Raw genomic sequence first — 26656 nt, 5'->3', positions numbered from 1 at the left:
CAAGGGGTTCTAAAGAAACTTCTTTATTACAAGTTTGCTGCAGAAATAAAATGTGAGATTGGCATTCCGATCTTTGCACAGGGACAGTGTGTGAATGTGGGACTTTCCTTCCAGATGTGTACAGGATGCATCCATAACCAAATGGAATAGCAAGTCAACTACTTTCTGTACCAGCAGATGCAATGCATGGTTAACACATTCGATTCTCATTTTGCACGATTTCTTCTGCATATACGTTGGTGCACATGTATATTATTTACTTTAAAAACCTACACATCTTTGCATTGTTGACAATTGTGGTAAATATATGCTCCACAGATTGCTCTTAGCTCCATCAACAAATACATGAAGATGCAGCGTGTTTAGGATACAGAGTTTAAAGTCTACTTTTAAAACAATTTTAAATGAGAACAGCATTCTGTCGAGTGCATAGTCTCGCCTTGCGTGGTCATTCTGAACAAACATACCATCGTTAACTGAACACACGACTATTATGGTCCACTGCTATGATGACTCATATATCAGTATCATCCATGCACCCTTTACTCTTATGTCACATACACTGCCATTTATCCGTAGCTTTAATGATCGATTATTAGGATAGTTAACAACCACTTTTGTACACATTAAGACTAAATTGCATCAATGAAGAGGAGTTAAAAAAAAAAAAATTCAAACTATATTTCCCATGGCTAGTTGATCACATGAATGAAGTTATGCATTGATCTGTTGAGCGGTTTTGGAGAAGAAGATTTAATTTAATTTTTTTCAATCTAATACGGCTGCCAGACCACATGACCGATGATGGCATAACTTTAATTCTTCATTAACGTCAGGTCATAGATCATATATATTGTTATGAATTTGGGGTAGGGGGAATATATAGATTTAGGTAGACCTGCATAGGTAGGCGTCCGACTGTCGTGATAGGGAACCTCACCTGTAATAAGTTCTGTGTTTAGGTGGTTTGGCGGGGTAAGTGTGTACCTGTGATCATACGAGGATGATCCGGTGATAAATAGTTCAAGGGACTAAGATAATTCCCCTGTGTGTCAGACCTGGTGATAATACCTGTGTCCCTTATGGCAACGCACTCTTGTAGACATTAGATAGGCCCATTAGTGCACTACATTAATTAAATCCCCCCCTTACAATGACTGACCATAAGAACTGACCGGAAGAAACACGCAGGAAGCGGCCACGTACAACAGCGCGATGGAAGACGAACATCGTGCAAGGCGGGCTGGGAGCCACGCCCAGGAGAACTAGTGATTGGTCAGGGGAGGGGTGAGCAACAAACACCACACCGATTGGCAGAGTAGGGGAGGACATGCGATTGGTCAAAGGAAGGGCAGAGAGCTTCTCCATGATTGGGGGTGAGAAAGGTAAAGGAGTGACACACTGATTGGCCACCAACCGATGAGACCATGGCCAATCAGTGCGGAAGGCACGAACGAATGACCAACAAGCTACACTGGTTGGAGGGCAAGCGCCTGTGACGAAAAAGGGCGCGAAAGGCGACAAGTAAGCGACGCACTGGTTGGAGGGGAAGCGAGCTGACGCCAGAAGACCGCGAGTAAAACCGCTTGCTCGCCGGCATTTCTGACCACCTTCCCTTGGCCTTCTCCTTCCTGGATTCTTCCTGCCTGGACCTCCCTTCTGCCCGCGATTTTCGTCTCCGTTTTGACCTCTTCCTTTACGATCCAAATTTGCCTGCTGGACGAAAGACGGTGGAGTGACGATCGTGTGAGCGGGGCCTGCCGGGCGGCATGCGCTGATCAGCGGAGCGCACGAACGAAGCGGTCCGAGGTCTCCTTCCCGCCAAGCATGGAGCCGCGTCCGGACGAGAGTTTGGGGCCTGGACGACAGCAGACAGATAAGACGCACCACATTCCACAACACGACGAGACATTTATTTTATTCTTCCTTTCCGATTGTTTCGTATCTGAAGTCTGTGCGGGGAAGTCCCAATTTAGGATTATAGTTATTTACCGGCGCGTTCCTTGTTCTCGGTTCCGTAGAATAAACGTGTTTTCTTTTTGTACATAAATTCCGTGTTTGGTTTGATTTATTAATTTCCAGGTTGAAGATGCATGCGGCCGTGAAGGTAAGTCGGCATTGTTTATACCATCTCGCGTATGATCCGCCATCAATTGGATTGAATAAACGCCTCCATCAAAGCTCAAATCCATCTGTGGTGACGCTCGGTGTTAACTGAGCAAACCACACGACAATATGAAGTTTCAGATTTTTTGGATAAGGATTTCGATCCAACCAATTATGGCTGGAATACTTCACTGATGATGTAATCATTAACACTCTATATACGCCATGTGGAGTTGATGACATATGCGAAGTTTCAATTTTTTTGGTTGAGCGGTTTCGGAGATGTCCAATTTTTTTTCTGTTAATCCAATATAGCTGTCATACCATATTACTATGTTATCAGATTTATCCTCCACAAAGTATTCTCCATGGGGCGTCCCTCATGTACTTAAAGTTTTGCATCGATCAGACAAGTTGTAGAGAAGAAAAAAAAATTCAGCAAAAATATATAGAGATGGACAGTCAGACAAGGGCGGTGCAATAGCTTCGTAACCCTTACGAGGCGAGACGGATTACAGTACTGAGACTAATTACAATTACAGGATGTTTTTGGCTCTGATGGATGAGGCCAGAAACATCAGGTTTTCTTCTTCTCACGGCGGATCAATCACCATTTAAGGTATTTTAATTACTATTTGTTTGGACTTCCACCGCACATGCAAAGCGCTAATTTTGTGCTGAGATTAGTCATTACATTCTATCTATATATTGTCAGAATGGCCATAAAGGACCTCACCTGTGAGCGATCCTGAGTTGACGGTAGCAAGTTATTAAGCAAATCAGTGAGGAGAAAAGCGAACAGGCAGATGCACAACCCTGGCATATACAGTGCCTTCAGAAAGTATTCACACAACTTGACTTTTTCACATTTTATTGTGTTACAGCCTGAATTTAAAATGGATTAAATTGAAATTTTGTTGTCACTGATCTACAAATAATTCCCCATAATGTCAAAGTGGAATTTTTCTTTTTAGCCATGAAAAAATTTTTTAAAATGAAAAGCTGAAATGTCTTGTGTCAATAAGTATTCAACCCCATTGCTATGACATTCCAAATTGAGCTCAGGTGCATCCAGTTTCCTTTGATTATACTGAAGATGTCTCTACAACCTGATTGGAGTCAACTTGTAGCCAATTAAATTGATTGGAGATGACTTGGAAAACCCTCCCATCTACTTTCTCAACAATCCTTTCCAAGAAATTCTGTCACTCAAGCTCTTGGGTCTCACTATCTGCCATGATCTTTCCTGGGAAAACCACATTTCAAATCTGGCCTCCAAAGCCAGTCGCCGACTGGGCATTCTCTGATAGTGAAACCAGTCTCCGTCGTGCAAAGTCCTTCCTTGGCACACCTGAGCTCCTCACCACATACAAGGCTTTCATCTGCAGCTCAATGGAATACTGCTCTCCCCTCTGGGCTGGTGCTCCTGCCTCACACCTAGCTCATCTTCACGCTGTTGAAACCAAAGCGTTCAGAATCATTGGAATCTCCCGTGATGAAGCTACCTCCGAGGCCTTTCACTTTCTCACCGCAGGCAGGTTGGTGATCTTTCTGTCTTCTACCGACTCCTCTCCGGCCTTGCTCCTGCAGCTCTCTCTGGTCTATGTCCCCCAAATATTCCTAAAGGTCGCACAAGATCTGCCTGCAACCCTCTTATGGTTAAACTACCAAAATCAAGACTCTCTGCTCACCTTCACTCTTTCATTCCTCTATTCTCCTGCCTTTGGAACAAACTCCCTGACTCCCTTCAATCCCACTCCTCCCTCCAGGTCTTTAAAACAGCTGTTCACCACCATCTCTTATCTTCCCCCATCCAAAACCTTGATCTTTTCTACCCCCGCTAATTTCACCCCAAATCCTCTTTTTTGAAATACCAACATCTTTCCTGGAAGTCCTTGGTGTCCTTGTGTTTATACTTCTCCCACCCCCCCCCACCCCCTTCCCACGCCGCCTCCCCCCAAGCCCTCTCCCTCCCACACATTCCCGATGTCCCTCACAAATGTTGTGTTTATGTGCTTCCCCTTCTCTCCCCATCTTGTCTACCGCTCCCCTTTTTATATACTTTGTTTGTCTGTTTGATTTGTTTGTGTGATAAATGTTAGCTCTTTCACGAGCCTCGATTATGTATACAAAAAAAATAAAAAAATAAAAAATTGCAGAAGTCCATGGAGAACAGGAAGAAGTTGTTTCTAGGGTTTGTTGATCTGGAGAAAGCATTTGATAGGGTTCCACACGAAGTAATGGCATGGGCTTGAGGAAGTTAGGAGTGGAGGAATGTTTGACTAGAGTAGTGATGGCAATGTACGAAAGAGCGCGTACAGCTGTAAGGACGAAGGACGGGAACAGTGGCGAGTTTGAGGTAAAGGTGGGAGTGCATCAGGGGTCGGTACTAAGTCCACTACTATTTGTAGTTGTGATGGAGGTACTGGCTCGGAACGAAAAGGAGGGTTTGCCGTGGGAGTTGTTGTATGCAGATGATCTGGTGTTGATTGCAGAAAGTATGGATGGACTGAAGGAAAAGATGAACAAGTGGAAGGAATGTATGGAGACAAAAGGTCTGAAGGTGAATATCGGAAAGACGAAGGTGATGGCAAGTGGGAAAGCATGTGGTGAGGTGGAAAGAACTGGGAAGTGGCTGTGTGCTGTGTGCAGGAAGGGTGTCGGAGTGAACTCCATTCAATGTACAATGTGTGCTGAGTGGGTTCATCAAAAATGTAGTGGTTTGAGAGGGACATTAACCAGTGTGGCAGCTACATTCAAGTGTAAGGTGTGCACAGAGGGAGCTGCAGATGGAGGAAATGTTGAGTTGGATCTTGGAGACGGCGTGAAGCTGGAAGGTGTGAAAACATTTTGCTACCTAGGAGACATGCTGAATGGAGAAGGTGGATCAGACTCGGCAACGGTTGCTTGAGTGAGATGTGCATGGAAGAAGTTTCGGGAACTGAGTGGCGTGCTGATGAGGAGGGGAGTGTCGTTGAAGCTGAAGGGAAAGGTGTATGCTGCATGTGTGAGAAGTGTTATGATTTATGGGAGCGAGACATGGGTAATGAACGTAGAGCAGCAACGAAGGCTGGAAATGGTGGAAATGCGAATGGTTCGGTGGATGTGTGGAGTATCATTGAGAGAGAGGAAGACAAATGATGAATTGCAAAAGATGATGGGAATAGAGCCTGTGATGGATGATGTGAAGAGAAACAGGTTGAGATGGTTTGGTCATGTGTTGAGGAAGGATGAAAGTGACTGGTTGAGAAGAGTGATGGAAATGAATGTAGAAGGAAGGAGAGGACGGGGAAGACCGAGAAAGACTTGGCTAAAGATGGTGGAAGAAGAAATGCAGGCAAAGGGGTTAACAAGGGGAGATGTAGAAAATAGGGCAAAATGGAGAAGATTGTCCTGGGGCCCGCAAGGCTAACGCCCGCCCTAGCAGGGAAAATGGCCTTAAAATGCCTGTTGTTATTGTGTATTGCACACACTGCCTCATAATTCAACCAAGCCTTTCCTTGTGAAAAGCCAAGCATGAAGCTCCCTCTATCGGTACAAATCAAGTTTATAAAGCAAATATTCTGAGTTTCATGTTCAAACGAAGGCAGAATCAGGCAAAACAGTCATAATTTGGCTTCAGACAGCCTCCTTTACACATGTGGGATAAGTTAGCAACATCACCAGTCAAACAAGTTAGGAAGAGGCAATAATGTTGCGATAGTGGCATGAAAGCCGAAACGATTTTTCTGTGTTTCGTTGTAAAGTTTGAACCATAAACGTCCAATTAATAGTAAGCTGAAATGTGTGGAGCGCATCTTAATGGATATAATCATACGAGGCCACAAAGTGAAACAAACGATAGCCAACGAAATGGGAAGTACTCTTTATTCCAATGACATGAAGAGGGATCATTGGCATATTACTTATTATATCAGGGTGAGGGAAGGTATGAATTGAGAAAATATTGGGAAAAAGAAGGGAATAGAACAAAGATTTAAAGTGAGGTTGGAACAGGTGTGGATTAAAAGAGGAAAGGAATGAAAGTTTTTCAACTTTTACACATGTAATAAGTATAACTTAGCCCTTATCCATCATAGACCTATAATCATTACAAATATGGCAGACAGATGAGGGTAAGGCTTACAGCAGGAAATAAGTTCATTTAAAAAATGTCAAGTTGAACGACATAAAAAAACAAAAAAATTGGTACATATAAACCCATCAAAACAAATCAAACTATACGCCATCCACATTTTGGCACAAAATGTTTCATGCATCATCGTGTTCACACCAACTGAACTGCAAGTGGCAGAGATCGCATACCAGGATTATCCTAATGATTTCAAATTCCTGCCAAGCGACAGTAGCCAAATGCCAAAATAACTTGGTGCGTGTATGCTTGGATTTCAACAAAATGGTGGTTATTGCTCCAACAGCTCAAAAGAATAATACGTTCATTAAACGCAAAAGTGCCACGTCAAAAACCTATAGATGGTGATGGGCTGGGTCACTGTGCACACACTAATCTGGATATAATACAATTATTATACAGGAATGCTTTTCTTCTGCATCCAACTGCACCAACGCTAATTTGAAGAATGAAAGCCACGCCCACAAGTGATGCTCCAATGAAATGCTGATATCGAATGGTTTTCCTCACCACAAAATGGCTGCCAGGCAACGAGGCCAGTCAAATCGCAATCAGCACGTGGTGACGGTGAAAGGGGTGGCATGGTAATGGCAGCAGCAATAACAATAAATTAAAAGTATTTATGCTATTGCTTTGACACAAAGTGCAAACAATTAAAATGGCTCAATAATTATGATTCAAGAACAATTTTAAAGATCATATTGTTGAGTTACCCAACCCTCTTCATTTCCAACATCTTCCAGATAATGAAAAAAAAAAAACTTTTTTTTGAAAAGGAAACCATCAAACAAAGATAGGAGATAAACGAAGCATCACGTGCAACATATGAGGCAATGTGAGCTGACAGTGGGCTGACCTTGCAGGATCCTGGGAAGTGGGACATATCGCTGGCGAGGTCACTTTTTGGTGGACACCCATATTACAATTCCTAACACGAGTGCAACAATCGCTAATAACAAGACGAGGATGCAAATTTTCTTTCGTGAAGAAGACTGCAAAAAATAAAAAGGTGGAGAAGGTAGTTGGTTATTTAATACAGCAATACCCCGTTTTACGCCATTTTGGCCTACATCAAATCCGACTTTACGCCACTCTTCTCGAGTAAATTTCAGTTCAGCGAACGTCATTATGTGCGACTTTACGTCACTCCTACATCATAATAGGAGGACGTGAAAAAAATTAATCTTTCCTTTAAAATATATTTAAAACGAGAACGCCACTCAGTAGAGCGCATACTCCCGCCGTGGGTCAAGTTGGAATAGTACGATTTCACAAAAGTTTGAGGGAGTAGTTCAGTGACAACACAAGACAAAACAACACAAGACAGACACTGCACAGATATATATTTAGAATATATAGAAGATAATGTTAAAAAAAAACAAGGCAATTTCACTTACATTTTCGGATTCAGCGTTCAATTCTATATAAGTGAGTGTATTTTGAGGCATGTGTGACTTCAAATAAAATTGTAAGCCAGGAAAAACGTTCGTTTCATTCCTTGGGGATACAACATGTAAAACTGGCCCAAACGTCAAAACAAAACGTTCATTTTAAGTCGGACAGGCTAATGCGACCACTCATTCTTCTGGGAAGAATCCCGTGCACATGCTTGTCACACTTATAACTCACCTAAGTCTTTATAAGTTCATCAAATACTGACACCGCGATTGACATTCGCTGAGGTAAATGTTGATATCTCTTCTGAGGTTTAAAAAAAAAAAAACAGTTTTAAAGCATTATACGTATCAAACGATACATTTTATGAAATGGGGAAACCGAATACACACTTTGGTGGTTTTAAAATGACAGAATATGTCTTTACTAGAAAGAAAAAAAAAGAACCTTGAAGACGACGCTGCTAACAAAATACACCGCTCTAACGCATACCACGAGTTTAAACTACATTTACAACAAATATGAAAACTATTTTCATATCACAATGTTAAATATAGAATATATCTATCTATAATTCCAGTAATCTCTGTCTGTCTGTCTGTACGTTTGTTTGTCTGTGACCGCTGTTTCTCGACAACCACGGGTCCGATATACTTTTAACTTGCCAGGTATATTGCTGGGGACCCGAGGATGTGCCTTTTCAAGGTTTCATATTAATCGGACAATTACTTACCGAGCTATGTCCAAAAAACGATTCAACCAATCAGAGAGCAGCGAACGATCGCGTGTGCCGAACGTGGCGGACACACTCTGCCTCGGATGGCACATTTGAGAGCGTATTCATTTATTTCACGTTTGCAAACTATGTTGGCGTTAAACTATGTTTTAATAAAGTTTTAAAACTAATAAAAACGAATTTGCGATTCATTCGCTTTCCTGCGCGTTTGTGCACGCGATGGCGATTTCTTTACCAAGCTCCGGAAGCCGTTCGCTTTGGACCAAACCATTTCATGTAAATAGAGGGGGGGGATATAATTTTAGATATAGATATAGTACGGGCAATGCCCTAGTAGAAGATAATGTTAAAAAAAAAAAAAGAGCCCTATCTTCCAATGGTAAACAATCCTTCAAAAAATTCCTGGATCTGGAATAATATCCTGAGTTTCACCAAAAACTAAACAATTCTTCCTTATCCCAAGGGCAATCATCCCACCAACATTCATCCAAATCCATGCAGAACTTTTCCAGATATCTTGTTCACGAACACACACACACACACACACACACACACACACACACACACACACACACACACACACACACACACACACACACACACACACACACACACACATTACTCCCTGACGGGAGTAATAAATAAAATAGTACATAAAAATTAACAATAAAAGAAGCTAAAAAACAATGTACGTACAGTATACGCACGCGTAGCTGCTGGTTCTCATTCAAAACAAAGGTGACGCCATATGCATTTTGTCCTGTGCTGCGGTCGCGTGCTTGCTTTGCCTTTCGCTGTTATTTTTGTGATTATTCCTTTACTGTGTCTGTGTTAGCCATGGGTCCTAAGAAGGATAGTGCTAGTGTTTCCAAGCGTAATGTGGTTACGATGGAAGATAAGTTAAATCTGATTAAAAGGTATGAAAAAGGTGAAAAGTGTCGGTGATAGGGCATGCCTTAGGGCTGCCACGGTCGACGGTATCGACCATCATTCATGATAGGGAATGTATTCTCGCATACGTCACTGAAAAAGCGCCGTCAGCGAAGACTGCTGTCATGAATGTGAAGAGGGGTCAGATTTTCGACGAGATGGAGACGCCAAGTTTAAGGTGAATAACATAATTTTATTAATTTTATTTATTATTCTTTACAAATTCATTTATCAATTGTGTTCATTACTCATTAAAAAATATGACTAAAATGTGTGTTTAGTGTTCTTTAAGGTTTAGCGATAGTTATATACTTTCGCGAGTTGTTTACTCTAGTTTTACGGTGTTTGTCTTCATTTTAAGGCATTTTTAAGGCATTACGCCCGGTTTACGTCAAAAACCGAGTTACGTCACGGCTTATGGAACCAATTAATGACGTAGGCCGGGGTATTGCTGTAATTCCTAATTACCTCCGGTTATGTTTTAACCATTATGTGTGTGGTAACTACCTGTAACTTAGGTTATGCTAACAGCTCCGTCTGTCTGTTTGTTACTTGCAAAATTGAAGATTTTTCAAGTATATTGGTCGGTTGCGTTTGTTATTCTCTCTGTGTCTGTCTGTTTGTCACTGGCCTACAGGTCACAATTCGAAACCGATCGTCATGAAACTTCAAGTTGTAGAGGTCGTCACAATTGAGAAGCCTATTGATTTTGAGGTCAAAGGTCATCTGGAGGTCTAATTTCTAAAATCGCCATTTTCATCCGATCGACTTGAAAATTGAATAGCATTTGTACATTGTCAGTAAATTGGAAAACTATTTGAGGTCAAAAGGTCAAAGGACACCTCAAGGTCAAACTTCCAAAAGCATCAATTTTCATCTGAAAAATAGTCACTTTTCATCCTATTGACCCAAGCTTTGATCAAGATCATCAATTTTGATCTTGATGAAATGGACAGTTTTCTGGATCAATTTCAATCTTTTTTTCGTAGGGGGGGTGGGGGGGGGGGGGAGGGGTAGACTTTGCAAGTATCATGCTCTGCATGACGTCTTCTTGTTTGTGTGTTTGTTTGTTTGTTTGTCAATCGCCTACATGTCACAATTGTAATCGAATCTTCACGAAACTTCACCAGATGGTAGAGTTTGTTATGAGGAAGAAGCCTATTGATTGAGATCAAAGGTCATCTTGATGTAAAATTTCTAAAATTGTCATTTTTCATCCGATTGACTTGAAAATTAAACAGCAATTACATTGCAAAGGGCCAAAAACGATATAATGTTGGACCCTGACAATTGTGGAGAATGAGTTGCTGAAAAATGCCGCAAATGTCACGCCAATGTTTCAATGGGGAAAAGGGGGATCGGTTTTTTTTGGAAGAGTGCTTCGTGATTCACAAGGGAAATTATATATATATATATATTTGGATCAATGTTCCTCACAAAGCCTGGTGTTGGCTTAGCGGTTAGGGTGCCGGCTTGGGATCCTAGGATCCTGGGTTCGAATCCCGGTCGATCGCTAAATTAACACCAGGGGGGTTGACTCAGCCTGTCATCCTTCCGAGGTCGGCAAATTGAGTACCAGCTTGCTGGGATGAATGATCCCGGTGTGTACCCCGGTTTAGAATAGGTACACCGTATCCCTGCGCAGCATCGTAAGAGGTGACTAAGGGTTGGCGCCAGGAAGGGCATCCGGCCATAAAAACATTGCCTCAACCAGGGAACCATGATTGTCATGGGGCCCGCAAGGCTAACTCCTGCTCTGGTGGGGAAAATGGCCTTAAAACGATCATTCATTCAATTTCATTCAATGTTCCTCACAAACTTAAATTTGTTCCTCTAAAGGTGGTTCCTCACAAACTTAAAAACAAATAATTTTGGAGGAAAAAATATATCAAATGTAAATTTGAGGTGGGAGACTTATTTGCATCCCAAATACCTTTACAAACATCTCTACGTATGGAATACATTACCCAATGTTCAAACAAGTTCTGTTTTTGGCTTCCAGGGCATGGAACCAAACAAACCTGATGCCGTGAAGCTGCACGGAGTTCCCGGTTGGCCTGCTGCACGCTCGTTTCTGCAGTTTCTACATTGGCCTCGATGCTGTCTGCAACATAGATATCGAAATGGCATAGCTATGCAGGGTTTGTGCTGTCCCAAACCACCACAACTACTATAAATGGGTGAGATGTGTGTGTGTGTGTGTGTGTGTGTGTGTGTGTGAAAGAGGGATAGAATTGTGAGGAACAGAAATGAAAAAACGAGGTGTGTGTGTGTGTGTGTGTGTGTGTGTGTGTGTGTGTGTGTGTGTAAATGTTTTTCGTGGAGTTCGACTGGACCTGATATGGAGAGTGATACGCCAAAATGATTGCTCATGACAACCCGAGTTGATTCGGCTAATTAACTATGAAGAATCCAGAAGAATTCCCGTGTTTTAAACGCATGCCATGTTAAGGTGTATGGAGAGCAGCTTAATATGTCCTTCCACGGCATTGCAGTTTAATTACAAAATAATTAACAAAAACAATGATAACATTGCAACAATGCATATATTAATTAATACTAATAATATTAACAACAACAATAATAGTAGTAGTATAATTTGGCAATAATAATAACGAACACAGAATCTCCACCCTGGCCCAAGCACATATGGGCTTGGTGAAAGGCAAGCTAATGCTCAAGCAGTACGACAAGCAGGCAGCAATGCTGCAGGGCCGTGAAGACCAATGAAAACCATTCGCCACTCGTACATTTAAAAGTTGTGCCGTGATGCTTATGGATCCCCAATATGATCAAAAAAAGCGTAACAATGATTCATGTCTTTATTGGTAATGTCACAAAATAATCGCATCACCTCATCAACCTTTCCATAGAAATTAATTAAGCGATCCGTAAATTATAGTGTCCAATGAGATTGCCATTTTAACATTATGCTTTTGAATGCCATTTGAACATATTAACATTCCAGTGCTCTGAGATTCTAAAGATTTAGGCCAATCCAATCAACAGCATTCATAACAAACATCAGTGATTGGATAACCACCAGCCAATCACGCAGATATATCTAAACAGCGATAAAGTTGGCACCCATGGACTATCAATGTGCTTCAGCAAGTTCTATAATAGAGTGACCATTAGTGACTGAGAAATGCTAATAGTGATGTAAATCGCTGATAAACCAGACAGACATGATATTGGTTTTGTGCACTAATGCTGATGTGCACGTATACGCACGCACGCACACAAAAATTCCTCCAGGGGGAAGGGAGGAGGGGAGGAAAGGACATTTATGCAGCATGAGTTTGGGAATTTGGGGTGGGGTGCATTAATATTCCTCCATACTTGCATCTATAATAATAAAAGACTGTGGGTGTGTGCCTGTCTCCTCCATAACTCTAAGACCATGAAACCCCACCCCCTCACCATCCCCCTGCTCCTTTCTGCTCTCCCCCCCCCCACCCCGAGCTCCCCTCCTCTCCTGTTCTCTCCACTCCTCATCCCCTTGATCTCCTCCCCTCCCTGTCATCCTGCTCCCCTGCCCACCCCCTTGCTTTATCCCTCCCCTCCCCCTCTCTCTTTCACCCCTTTCCTTCCCTCCCCCTTTCTTAATATTCCGGTCACCAAGCAACACTGCATTGCCTTAGAACACCGGTTACCTTTGCTAGTACATAATAAATGGCACGGTAAGGTATAAAAATTAATTTAGGCCGTAATCTCTTTTCTGGAGAAAATGTGATGGAATCTCAAGATGCTTGCAAACATCGTGATGCTGACGATGACTATGATGATTTTTTTGTATCGAGTCACATCAGCAAATCAGCCAAGAGCTTGCCTGTTTAGCCTAATTTTAAACTTCCTCACCAATTCATGATCTGAGGATTTGGTTCTTAAGCTCAATTGCATCATCAGAAAGATATTCCAAGAGGCACTTAAAATCAAACCCTCAGACCCTGGCATTCCCACCGAGATGACTCTTGGGAAGTAGGCCATACATATGTTATGAGGCAAAGTGCAGCAATTATCTCCAACAAGATGGAAAATAGAGAAAACTTAGCCTCAAGCACTCTGTCGGAGCCTATGACCAGTGTATCATGCTGGATAACTTACCGATCATGTCACCTTGTTCGTGGATCATGCTGCCAAGATCCTTGAATATCTGATTCACATCCACAATATCTGCCTGAAGGGAAAACATTTTTTGTTGCAAAACCAGATCAAATATAACGCATTATTTTAACAATATACAAAAGCACCCGATAAAAGACATCATTTTCAAGGCATTCAAATTCCAATCAGTCCTGAGAGACCACGAGACTGTCCTTTCGGATACAAACCTCCAGTTGCACAATGGCACCTTCACGCTCTTTCAATTCCTCCAGATCTTGAGCAGTTATACCCATGCTCTCATCCTGGCTTTGCATCTGCCGATCAGACTCAGGTCTGCAACAGGTGCCGAGAGAAAAAGCAAATGCACCTCGTTAATGATACAAAACAATACTGCATATCAACGGTTTCTGCATAATCACAAATGCATATCAACGGTTTCTGTACTTAAACGTACCCAAAGTCAACAAGTTGTGTTTCTTTTGAACCTTCATCAAAAATTCCACCCTGAAAAAAAAAAAAAAAAAAAAAAAAAAAACATCAAAAAAAGGAGCACAACATCATTTCAACTTTGTAATTTGTGGAAGAACTTAGTGTTTCTGCCTTAAATTTAAATGGTGACATTCAAGTAAAAGAAGGATATACTGAATGGTTGTGGTCAGAAGCTACAGGATCACTAATCCCCTTAATGCTGAAGTCGTGTTCCCTACTTTAGGAGTTGAGCTCAAGAAAAGATGCACAATTAGAACGGCATTCGGTAGATTGCATACCTCCACCACCAGGCTGAACAGTTTACGTTTTGTATCACAGTGATAGGCCAGATCTGAATCTGGACTTAAACCAAAATCTAATCGGCTTGTTTCTCATCACCTAACCAACTCATCCACCAAGTGTCGCCCAAATCTATCATAACTTTTTGAGATATTGTGTTATGGCCCTATCGTTTTTGGCTTTTTTTGTACTTTTTATCGTTTTTATCCCTATCTCACAATTGAGAAGAATCACTTCAAATGATAGTATCCAGATCTTCATCAAAATCGAATCAATTCGTCCTTGTCACACACCTAACCTGTGCATCAAACTTCGTCCTAATCCGTCCATAACTTTTTGAGACACTTTTTGAGACACAAACAGACAGACATCCTGACAGGGGTGAACACAACCTCTGTCCACCTTTGGTGGCAGAGGTAATAATCAGCATCATAACATATTTTTGTGCATCCAAGGGGTTACATACATACATTTCGTATGCAGCCTGTGGCTGCTAATTGTGTCATTCCTGGGAACACGGTTGTGCTGCTGGTGCAGTGCCCCCTGTAGGTTAAAGCAGGAATTTGGAATCTGTTCAGTGAGCCAGTGATAACTCGCTCCCCTACTCTTCTTGAAGGACATCTTTAACATTCACTGACTGAAGCTGGCAGATATGGCACCCAGTTTAACATCTATCAGAGGGATGGCATGCACATTGATGCCTCACCCTGACTGCGAGACACCAGGGTGACAGTTTATTGCTGGGCCGTGATTCAAACCTTAGCTAGACAGCTCAGAGGTGAGTGTGCGCATCGCTCGACCTTCTTGCCACCCATCCGAGGGATTAAAACCTGCACAGAATCACCTGTCAGGCCTTCTGATATAAACTTGAAACTTGGTGTCTTTAAATATAGCAGAGGAAGGGAACCAGTGAGGAAATGCGCAACATTGTACAAAAGGACAAAGGACACATGTTCAAATAAACTGTTAATCAATTGCTGTTTGACAGCCATATAAATCTGAGGTTTTTTGCATTGACCAATTTTGTACAAATAGTTTTAATCACACAAGCCAACTGACTGTGCAACAGTCTGTTCACGTTCAGAAAAATTAATAATTAGCATAAGCCGCTCCTAGAAAATGCAAAATTTAACGCAGCAGCAATTGAATTTGAAGGATGCCATTGCTTTCTACCATGCTCAGTATGCAAAGCTGCATAATGCCACGATTATTCTATGGATGGTTTAGTCAGACTCGGCAGAGTAATGGTTTTCCACCATTAAAAAAAAATTCCACCCTAAAAAACTAGAGTGAAGTAGATGCTATTTGACTGATGTAACTGCATTCTTTGGTATTTGATATTTTGACCCCACCCCAGAGGGCAGGCCCAAAAATGATACTGCTCTTGCATCTTCATCCCATGTGGTAATCATAACTACCAAGTTTGGTGATGACTGTTTGGGTGTGAAGAAGTTTCAGTACAAGTGACAAACTTCCATGAGTGTAACAAATTGAACGAGGTTAGTTTATAAAAAGGGAAACGGTAGAAAACTACGCACCGGTTGCAAAAGGCGGGAGTTTGCTCGTGCACGTGCCACGCTTTCCTTCTCCTTCTCAGCGGCTTTCCGCTGCACGATTTGAAAGTTGTTGAGTGCAGTGGAGAATTCGGACGCGAGCCGATCTCGCTGCAGCTTCCGCTGTCGCTGAAAATGGATAGAAAACGGGAAGAGACATCAGTCAGCAAATAATAACATAACCTTATCCAATGGTTCTAAGTAGTATCATGACCGTTCTATAATCGGGAAATCACAAAACATCAGATATCTAGTCATGGTGAGAAAGGTACCGACTCAGATTTAAATTTCGAGGTTTGAAAAGGAAAATTATTGAACTATGGACTCGTCTGCTTTAAACAACTGCAACCACTTATTAAAAACGTACTTGTTCAGATTGTGCAGCAGGTAAGGAACCGAGCTCTTTTAGATGTTGATTTGTTTCCTTTGCAAGTTGGTTTGTCTGCTGCTGCAACTGTCTCCTTCACTCACAGTCAAAGATGGACAGTGTTGTTGAGAACCAGCACACAGCACAGCAACATTCAAGCCTATGGTTTTACAGTTCTGCCTTTAAATTGCAGGTGTTTCATCTCAAGTGTTAAACCGTGTATTAATCTCCATTTCTGCATCTTTGTGCTGCTGTGAAGTGAACACAGACAGTTGTCATGGGAGCTGCAGGAGCTTTTCAAAATTAATTTCCTCATCTGAAAAAAAGGAAGGTACTGATGCAGTACTGTTGGGAACTAAAGGCAAGACAAAGTTTGTGATTTCAAAGGAAAAGGTGGTGGAAATTTAAATATAAAAAAGGTTAGAACTAAACACTTCAATTTGAGGAACTTTAGATCTCTGTGCTAAATGACCTTAATAGTTTTTGAAGTCGACAATTCTTTGAAATGCGTGTTAAACTAGAATGACACTTGGTAGAGTGCATACCTCTGCCAGACTGAATAGTTTACATTTTGTATTGCACTCATAGGCCGGATCTGGATCCGGACTTGAAACAAAATCTAATCGGCTTGTTCTTGTCACCTACCCAACTCATGCACAAAGTTTTGTCACAACTCATGCACAACTTTTTGAAATATCATGCCATATATAGTCTTTGGTCCCACTTTAGCTCCTACGCGGGCCTCGATCTTGTATAAAATAAAAAAATGAATGAAAAAAAAATCGCTGTGGTGAAAAATCACTTAAAATTTTGCGTATCCTAATCATCACCAAAATCAAATCAATTAATCCTTCTCAAACAAATCTGTCCACCAAATTTTGTCCGAATCTGTCTACAACTTTTTGAGATGTCTTGCTCATAGACAGACAGGGGTGGAAAAAGTAACCTCTGTCCACCTTTGGTGGCAGAGGTAATGACAATGCTCAGAGGAAATTAAAAAGATAGTGGAATGGTTTTGATCGTCAGCAAAAGCCAAGCTGGCTCATGAAGAATCCTTCATGGAGGGGATGATCTGCCTGCCCTTTCTGGTCTTGCCAATATGCAGAAAAAGTCCACACTGGGCACTTTGGACTCTAAATGGCACCAGGGCACCGTAGGATGGATACCAAACCAGTACCGCTGAAAAAGGAAGTGCTGCTTAAAAATAAGCCCCCAAAAGAACAACAACAACAAAAACATTTGGAAGTACCGGTTCTTTTATATTAGTGACGACAACGAACTGGTAATTTTATTTTAATGTCAAAACCATCTGACAAAATGGTGCAGAGGTATCTCTATCTCTATCTCTCTCTCACACACACGCACGCACGCACGCACGCACACACACGATCTTTGCAGGCAGGTAGTTTCATGCCAAACTAGAACGGCACTCAGTAGAGAGCATACCTCCCTCCACCAGGTGAACAGTTTATGTTTTGTATCCCCGAAAATCACAACACAGAATCACATTTAATCAAAATCATCCGTCCACAACTTTTTGAGATATTCTGCTATATGTTGTTTTTGGCCCTATCTCCCCCCTATGGTGAAGAATCAGCTAAAAAAAAAATTATACGAACCGAATCCGGATCCGGATTTTCACCAAAATTGAATCGATTCTTCCTTGTCACACACACAACCTGCCCACCAAATTTCGTCCAAATCCGTCCACAACTTTTTGGGATATCCTGCTATATATCGTTTTTGGCTCTATCTCCCAATGGTGAAGAATCACTTTAAAAAATTCTACTAGCCAGATCCGGATCTTCACCAAAATCTAATCATTTTGTCCATTTCGACATACACTACCTCTCTGTCAGTGGCGATGATGGGGAGGGGGGGGGGGGTGGTAGAGGGGGCGACCGCACTAGGCGCGGAGTGGATGGGGCGCCAAATGGCACCTCTGGAAAGTAACCTCCTGGATCATAGGAGCATAGGATCATAGGATCATAGGATCACCTCCTGGATCATAGCAATAATGTAGAAAAATAGTCAGAAACCGTTAGAAACCGAAAATTAGTCAGAATGAAAAAGAAAATTTGTAAAATTTGAATGATCGACAAATTCAGAGGTTTTATTTATTTTTTGAAATCATAAAATTAAGACGTTTTTAATGGCACTGTTTTACACCAAACCACGATGACTTTATAATGGGTCTGGTGGCAAGACATCCTGTGATGTAGGGCTCAAGACAAATTAAAATGACATCCGGTGACGTCATAACATAGTGAATGTCTCAAAAGGTCAATAATATATGTAAGCATCATTATAACGAATGACTGCTGCAACCTTCCTTCCTTCTCATTCCCTTAAGAAACCCGGGGGGAGAATCCAAAGGGAGTTGTTGCCATTCATGGTGCAAAGCAGTCTCCAACTGTGCCAGTGTCTGCACAGGAGGGTCCATTTTCTTCGTATTACACCCAAAAATGTCCCAAACGTGCTCTGTTTGATTTAAATAATGACTCCTTGCTGGCCAGCGCAATATTGTGATGGCATCGCTTCACAAAAAGTCGGTAACTGCACAAGAATGGTGGGATCTGGCATTGGCATCCATGAATACAGGTCTTGTAAGAAGGGAGTGGTTGTCTTAATGAGGAACAACACGACAGAAAACGTCCCTACAGTAGGTTCTACCATCGGTCACATGCAGGTGACATTGACTCATCAGACCAATTGTTCTTTTTACCAGGATTCAAGACAGAGCCAGCACCTCCCACCAATCACCCCATCTGCTCCTCTCCCACCCAAAGCTGCAGTGCTAGCGTCAAGCCAGCTCTCCTTTCTACCCTGCGGGACCATGGTACCTGCCTGTCTCTGGTTGTTCTGGACAACACCCCGTCGGAGTTGCGGCACCCAAACAGGCCGTAAAAGAGTATTCTGTGGTGTTGTCTTTTTTTATGGTCTTTTATGTGGCGTGTTTAATGTCTTAAAGGACTAGTGCAAGTAAAATTGTGTAAAACAGCGATTAATATGCATTTTGGAGAAATCAAAGTTATTCATTAAACCAAACATGAAACTCTATTGCACTGGACCTTTAGGCTCAAATAAGCAAGATCTTCCGTCCATATGAAAGCCTGGGGAACATATTTCATGTAATTGTAAATAAACCGTGTGTTATATTTTGGTTACTAGCAGGGGCGTTGCCTTAGTGCTGTTCTAATCCTGTTGGCATTTGGAAGATATCTAATTTTGTTTTTTTTCTATATTTTTGTTGGCCTAAAACACTTCCCCACACTCACGAAGGAATCTGGCTGGGGATCATGTAATATTACCTTTCACATAGCTACAAAGGCTTAGGCACTGTAGACGTAGAGAGCGATAAAATCCCCCCAAAAATCCAACTTTTCTTTCAGAATTTAGAAAAACTTTTTTTTTGTCTAAAGCACTCCCCGACACAGAAGAATCTCCGAAAGTTTGACGAAAACCCGTTCAGCCATCTCTAAGAAAAATGGTGACACAGACATAGACAGATGGACAAATAAACAACTCATAGTATAGACTATAGGTTCTCAAAGTGGTCCCTACCGCCCCCCCAGTGGGCGCTGGGAACTTTCAGGAGGGTGCTCGAGAGTCCACGGGCGGTAGGGGGCGCTGGCAATGATTTGGGGGGCACTGGCGATTTAGAGGAGCAGCGGCGATTTGGAGCACTCATTGGGCTTCCTGCAGTCTGAACAGGTTACCCGGCACCATTCGGCAAATTGGCCATCCAATCAACGACCACGTTCTTTCCCCCTTCGCATGGTTTTTATGATCACATATTTGCTGATGTCGTGTAGGTATTAGGTTTGACCCGTTTCCATGCCTTCTTCTCAACAGTGGTCGAGTTTCTGTCGGAAATTGATACGGAGCTATCGGAGAAAGTGAATGCGATTGAGCATGATGTGGCTTACCTCACGGACATATTCAGCATACTGAATGATGTCAACAAACAACTCCAGGGTGACCATATGACGCTGATTAAAGCAAAGAAAGTGATCGGCACGTTCGTAACCAAGGCGACTCTGCACAGGGAACCCCTCGGCAGCAGAGATATGTACCACTTTCCCCAGTTGGCAAAGGAAACTGCTGTTTCTGATGAAGAGCTGCTCGTTTATTGCAATCACCATGAGAAGATTCGTGGAGATATAAAGCAGCGTTTCAGAGACATGCTAGAACTGTCGGTGCCAGCATGGGTGATCAACCCATTCAAATGTGACATTAAAGATGTGAAGCGCGAATTACAGGACGAAATTATCAACCTCCACAATGATGATGAGGCGAAGGCATGATTCTCGCAGCATGAATACGGTAAATCCTGGATTCTGGAGTGGGGCGAATACCCCGCAATGTGGACAGAGGCAGAACTGCTGCTGATGGCGTTCCCCACATCATACCTCGTTGAAAGACGGTTCAGCGCCGTGACGGTGCTGCTGACCAAGTATCGAAACCGCCTTGACATTACCAAGAGGGGCGATCTGCATCTCTACCTCACTGAGATGGAGCCAGACGTTCGTAATCTCGCAGCGAGTCACTGGGCCCACCCTTCACACCAACGGTATTTGGGCCTGTGATAACAGATTCCCAGTTTGCCTCACCTGGACCTGTTCTGCTGAAACATTGTAGGTCGTGCAAAATAAAATAATAAGTAAAGTAAAATAAAGTAAAATATTATTCAGAAAATATTTGGCTTCTGTTATTTTTGCTTCCTCTCTACATACATTCTGGGTGTCTGACCACAAACGATAGGACAAGGGGGGCATTGGGCCGGTCCAAGAGGGCAGAAGGGGGCGGTAGTCCAAAATTTTTTATTTGAGAACCACCTATAGACTATAGATGTAAACCAGCATTTTTGGTTATTATCAAGTTGCTCGTGCCCACACAGGATTCTAAATGGTGTTGGGATGCAGATGGCAAAAATGCAAATAGTGTCTTCTGTCATCGAGCCGGCAAACAGGGAGTGACGATTCACATTTATTGCCATATCTGATGCAATTTAAATGCTCTAATGGTGGTGATGTGCCCCATTTAAAACTTTGTTCCATATACGTATCTTTTTGATGGCTAGGGTCTGTAATAAAAATTGGTATTGGTGTCAAAGCCAATGGCCAAATGCAAATTATTATTAGGATTACTAGACTAGCAAAATGAATCGAGTTAAGTGTACTTTTTTGGTTGGATGTGACCGTTTTTTATTTAAAACGATGTACAGTATAATCAATCCCACTCACTGCAATGTTCTATCAAAAAAAAAAAGGAATATATAAATAAATACAAGCATAAATATAAATATATAAATACAGTGCCTTCAGACTTTTTCATACGACCCTTGACTATTTCACATTTTGTTGTGTTACAGCCTGAATTTAAAATCGATTAAATTGAGATTTTTTTGTCACTGATCTACACATAATACTCCATAATATGTGTAGATCTTTTATAGTGTAGGCTGCTATGTCTTAAAAATGGCTGTCGTGTTTTTTTTTTGTTAAAAGCAAAATTCCACTTGATTCCTTGTCTTTGGGGTGTCACATGTTCGAAAAAATAGGTTGTTAATTTTTTAAAACGGATTAAGGGTGTCAAATCCAAGATGGCCGCCAAACAATATAAATTCCATTAAAACTGGTATTCTGAACACAGTATGAGGTCCAAATTAATGATAATACCCATAATTTCAATACCAAGGAGTTCAAAAACAATTAATTTCAATATGGCAGTCAAATTCAAAATATCAAGCTCTTATCAAGCTTATCTTACTGAAGCTCTTATCAAGTACTTCTTTGCTCACGACCACCTGAACTACGCACGTTTGCTCCCTTTGTACCTGTCAACAATGCAGCAAACAGAACAAGTTTTTCCAGATGTCTGGGCAGAACTCCTGAAAGGAAATTTCTGTGTGACGAAGGGGATTGCTGCATTCACTTCAATAGGTCCAGATCACGGAATTGAGCAGGAGAACCGCAAACTCAAGGTCATTGGAGGCATTACTGGAATAACCCAAATTGAGAGAGCTCTAGACCGTTTCTTCCTGATTGCACCTGACTTGTCTAATCTAGTAGAGGAGTTTCAAAGAGAATATGGCATGGAAGGTGCTGATACCAGAGACCAACACCACGAGATCACAGGGGGAAAGTCCACCCGAGTAATGAGAAATTCCGCTAGATTGACAGAGGTATTTGTTGTTCATGGAGACCCATTCGTAACCGATGAGAGTGACCTGTGTAACCTTCTTACCAAGAAAGTAATTGATGAAAAGGTAACAAAGGACATAGTAGACCGCGATGCCATCGGACAACAGTTGTTCCAGACATTTGTCAAAGAACGCCTTACAGAAGGAAAACTTTCAGTGTGGGATCCAATGAAGAGAAAGAACATAGGCACTTTCAAAAGTGCCAACACAGTGAAGAAAGTGAAAGCAGGTGACAAACTCATTAAAGTCAAAGAAGAACGAGGACTCCTACAGAGGTTTATAGTAGCATCAAGAAGCCGTCCAGACCTTGATCTAAAGGACTGTATTGGGAAGTATGAATTTGGAATTGTTCCACGTGCCCTTTTCGCTTCGGATGGGTCACTTCTAGCATATGACAAGGCTAAGGTCCTTCATCATCTTGAAGCGCTAGTTACCAAGGAGCAACCTAGCCCAACAGAAGCCACAAGTGATCCAGCTAATGCCATACCGAGTGTTTCTGGCGACCAAGTATTGAGTGAAAACTCCCAAACTGAAGTACCACCCCAAGCCGAGGCGCCTGAAGTACAAGAAGCGCAGCCTGAGCAAGAAGCTTCAACTGACATGTCCGACATGTCTGAGAAATTTAAAGTTGTAGTCATAGATGGCATGGCCCTCATTAACTCCATCTCCAAGACAGACAAAATGAAAACATGCAGTGATTTTGCCATGTCATTTCTTGAAAAGCCTATCAGGATTGCAGCTAACTACGACGAAGTAAGACTGGTATTTGACAGATACGTCGAAAGTTCTCTGAAAGAGCAAATGAGAAAAAAGAGAACAAAGGGAAACTCGACCTACTATCACATCCAAGATAGTACACTGATCCAGAATATTTCCTTGAAGGACTTCCTTTCAAGTGTCAAAACCAAGGCAGAACTTGTAGAGTATTTAGCTGCAAAGACTCTGGATCACAGCAACAGCGCTGCCAACAAATTGAAGAAGTTCATGGTAACCTTCGGCACTGACACAAAAGGCAATGTAAGTGTGCCTGATGAATTGGTAAAACACGGTCATGAAGAAGCGGATACGTTACTCTTGCTCCATGCCCTAACAGTTAACGGCGATGTAGAACTTGTAATAGACTCTCCAGATACCGATGTCTTCTTGCTGATGATCCACATGTATCCACAGCTACCTGCTGAGACATATTTCCTTACCGGAAAAGGAAAACTGAATAGGAAAATTGCAGTCAAACCTATCTTTGAAAAGTTAGGAGTTAACCGCGCCTCAGCTATTCTCGGGTTTCATTCTTTCACAGGATCAGATATGTGTGGCAGGTTCGCCGGCAGGACAAAGGACTGGTGTATGAAGGTGTTCATGTCCTGCGATGATATGATACTGGATTCACTTGCTTCACTTGGAAAATCTGCTGCTACACCCTCTCCAAACGCAATTGACCAACTGGAAAGGTTCGTTTGCTTGTTGTACAGATCCAAAACACACACCAAAGTAAATGCACTACGATGGTTCTTGTACTCAAATCGACAGGCCGAGGGAGAGAGTCTGCCTCCAACCTCTGGATCATTGACACCACACATTCTGCGAGCACATTATATTGCAATGATATGGATGCAGGCATGCGAAAGTCAACCGTCCCTTCCTTCTCCCACTGACTACGGATGGAAGTCAGAGGAAAATAGATTTCTTCCGGTGATGTGTTTGAACCCTCCAGCACCAAAGGCCGTGACTAAGCTGGTAAAATGTGGCTGCAAATCAGGATGCAAAGGAAACTCCTGTAGTTGCCGTAGCAATAAATTCCCATGCACAGAGGTCTGTAGCTGTTTGAACTACGGCTGTAGCAACAATGAACAACCAGCTCAGAACATTGTGGGAGATGAACACGAGGACTTGTAAGGTAAAACAGATGATTGTGAGACAGGAATATTTAAATATGGTCAAACAGGAAATTACATTACGCTATCATTGTTATAGCAATGTGGACCTTTGTGTAAAACAGTGGTAGCCATATTGGATTTTCTCACTATTTCTCACTATGGCTGGCATCCACCGATTTCAACGAATCAGTAACATGTTTCTCCAACGGCCTAGCATTACTTATGTGGGCATTACCACCAAAATGGACCTATTTCATCATTCACAATTTGTGTTATCAAGAACATTAAGTTTTTGTACTGTGGTTATTTAAGAAGTGGCGGCCATCTTGGATTTTTCCACCATTTTGAATTTGACTGCCATATTGAAATTAATTGTTTTTGAACTCCTTGGTATTGAAATTATGGGTATTATCATTAATTTGGACCTCATACTGTGTTCAGAATACCAGTTTTAAGGGAATTTATATATTTTGGTGGCCATCTTGGATTTGACACCCTTAATCCGTTTAAAAAAATTAACAACCTATTTTTTCGAACATGTGACACCCCAAAGACAAGGAATCAAGTGGAATTTTGCTTTTAACAAAAAAAAAAAACACGAAATGACATAACAGCCTACACTAATAATGTCAGAGTGGAATTTTTTTATTTTTTTTTAGAAGTCTTTACAAAACAATAAAAAAAATGAAATACATATATATATAATTTACATTAGCATTTCAACCTGCTGGATCAATACTTCGTAGAAGCGCCATTGGCAGCGATTACAGCTTTGAGACTTCTTGGGTATATCTGTATCAGCTTTGCACATCTGGATTTGGGGAGATTCTTCCATGCAGATTTGCTCAAGCTCTGTCAAGTTGGATAGGGAGCATCGGTGAACAGTAATCTTCAAGACTTTCCACAGATTCTCAATGGGATTCATGTCTGGGATTTGCCTGGGCCACTCAAGGACTTCCACCTTCTTGTTCTGAAGCCATTCCAGTGTTGCTTTGGCTGTATACTTGGGGTCATTGTCCTGTTGGAACGTAAATCTTCGCCGCAGTCTAAGGTCTTTTGCACTCTGAAGCAGGTATTCCTCAAGGATTTGCCTGTATTTGGCTCAATTAATTGTTCCCTCTATCCTTGCAAGTCTCCTAGCCGCTAAAAAGCATCCCCATAGCATGATGCTGCCACCACCAAGCTTCACAGTAGGGATGGTGTTAGATGGGCAATGAGCTGTGCTCGGTTTCCACCAGACGTAGCATTTTGCATTCAGGCCAAAGAGTACCATTTTTGTCTCATCAGATCACAAAATATTTTGCCTCATGCTCAGTCTTTCACGTGCCTTTTTGCAAACTCCAGACATGCTGTCATGTGCCTTTTTCTCAGGGTGGCTTTCGTCTGGCCACTCTCCCATAAAGCCTAGATTTGTGAAGTGCTGCAGAGACTGTTCTCCTTCCAGCAGGTTCTCCCATCTCAGTCAAGGAACTCTGTAGTTCTGTCAAAGTGGTCACTGGGTTCTTTGTGACCCCCCCTGACCAAGGTCCTTCTTGCCTGGTTGCTCAGTTTGGCCAGACAGCCAGCTCTAGAAAGAGTCTGGGTAGTTCTATATGCTTTCCATTTCCTAATGATGGAGCTCACTGTGCTCTTGGGAACGATCGACACTCTGGAAATTGTTTTATACCCTTCCTCATATCTATGTGTCATTGTGTCTTTACAATTGTATCATGGAGTTCTACAGACAGTTCCTTGGACTTCATGGTAGAGTTGTTGCTCTGATGTGCACTGTCAACTGTGGGACCTTACATAGAAACGTATGCTTCTTACTAAATATTGTGGAGACAATCCAATCAAGTTGTGGAGACATCTCAAGGATGACCAAAGGAATATGGATGCACCAGTGCTTAATTTGGTGCGTCATAGCAAAGGGGTTTAATACTTATCGACTTAAAAAATTTCAGCTTTTCATTTTTAATTACTTTGTAAATATTCTACAATAAAAAAATTCCACTGACATTATGGGGTATTATGTGAAGATCAGTGGGGAAAAAAAAAAAATCTCAATTTAACCCATTTTAAATTCAGGTTGTGACAAGCTGTGAAAAATTCAAGGGGTGTCAATACTTTCTGAAGGCATTGTGTATACATGATTGTATGTATGTATGTACATATATATATATATATATATATATATATATATATATACTAGGGCATTGCCCGTACGTGGGTGCCCGTTCCTTGCCAAAAAAAAAAAAAAACGCTACCCGTACGCTCTACCCCGCCCGTACGCCCGTAAACAAAAAAAACAACGCTCTTCGCTTCCGCCCTTCGCTCTGACTGAATTGGGAGAAATAATGCGCATAAGAAATCGAATTACGAACCGTAATGGCGGTCAGCTCGTAACGCGCTCAGCTCCGCTCGCTCTCACATCGGCCACGCCTACGCAACAAAGCGTTCTGTGATTGGCTGCCGGAAGCGTGCTGCCGGACAGTCTTCACTGT

At 41.9% G+C, this 26656-nt stretch overlaps 1 protein-coding gene across 1 annotated transcript in view; it reads right to left on the bottom strand.

Moving 5' to 3' along the window:
• Positions 1-5956: 5956 nt before the first annotated feature.
• The window catches only part of STX12 (syntaxin 12), a 47049-nt gene continuing 26349 nt past the window's right edge, over positions 5957-26656 (bottom strand). The window contains exons 4-10 of the mRNA XM_068108084.2: positions 16095-16188; positions 15713-15856; positions 13861-13910; positions 13634-13739; positions 13407-13479; positions 11321-11403; positions 5957-7230 (exon numbers count right to left, since the gene is read on the bottom strand). Of these exons, the coding sequence (XP_067964185.1) occupies positions 7135-7230; positions 11321-11403; positions 13407-13479; positions 13634-13739; positions 13861-13910; positions 15713-15856; positions 16095-16188 (646 nt within the window). The 3' untranslated portion in view covers positions 5957-7134. The remainder of the gene's footprint in view (positions 7231-11320; positions 11404-13406; positions 13480-13633; positions 13740-13860; positions 13911-15712; positions 15857-16094; positions 16189-26656) is intronic.

Source organism: Myxine glutinosa, chromosome 2 (assembly GCF_964187855.1).
Source record: "Myxine glutinosa chromosome 2, kmMyxGlut1.1, whole genome shotgun sequence".
In the NCBI taxonomy this organism is placed as follows: Eukaryota; Metazoa; Chordata; class Myxini; order Myxiniformes; family Myxinidae; genus Myxine; species Myxine glutinosa.
This window is presented reverse-complemented; position numbering and strand designations above follow the sequence as displayed.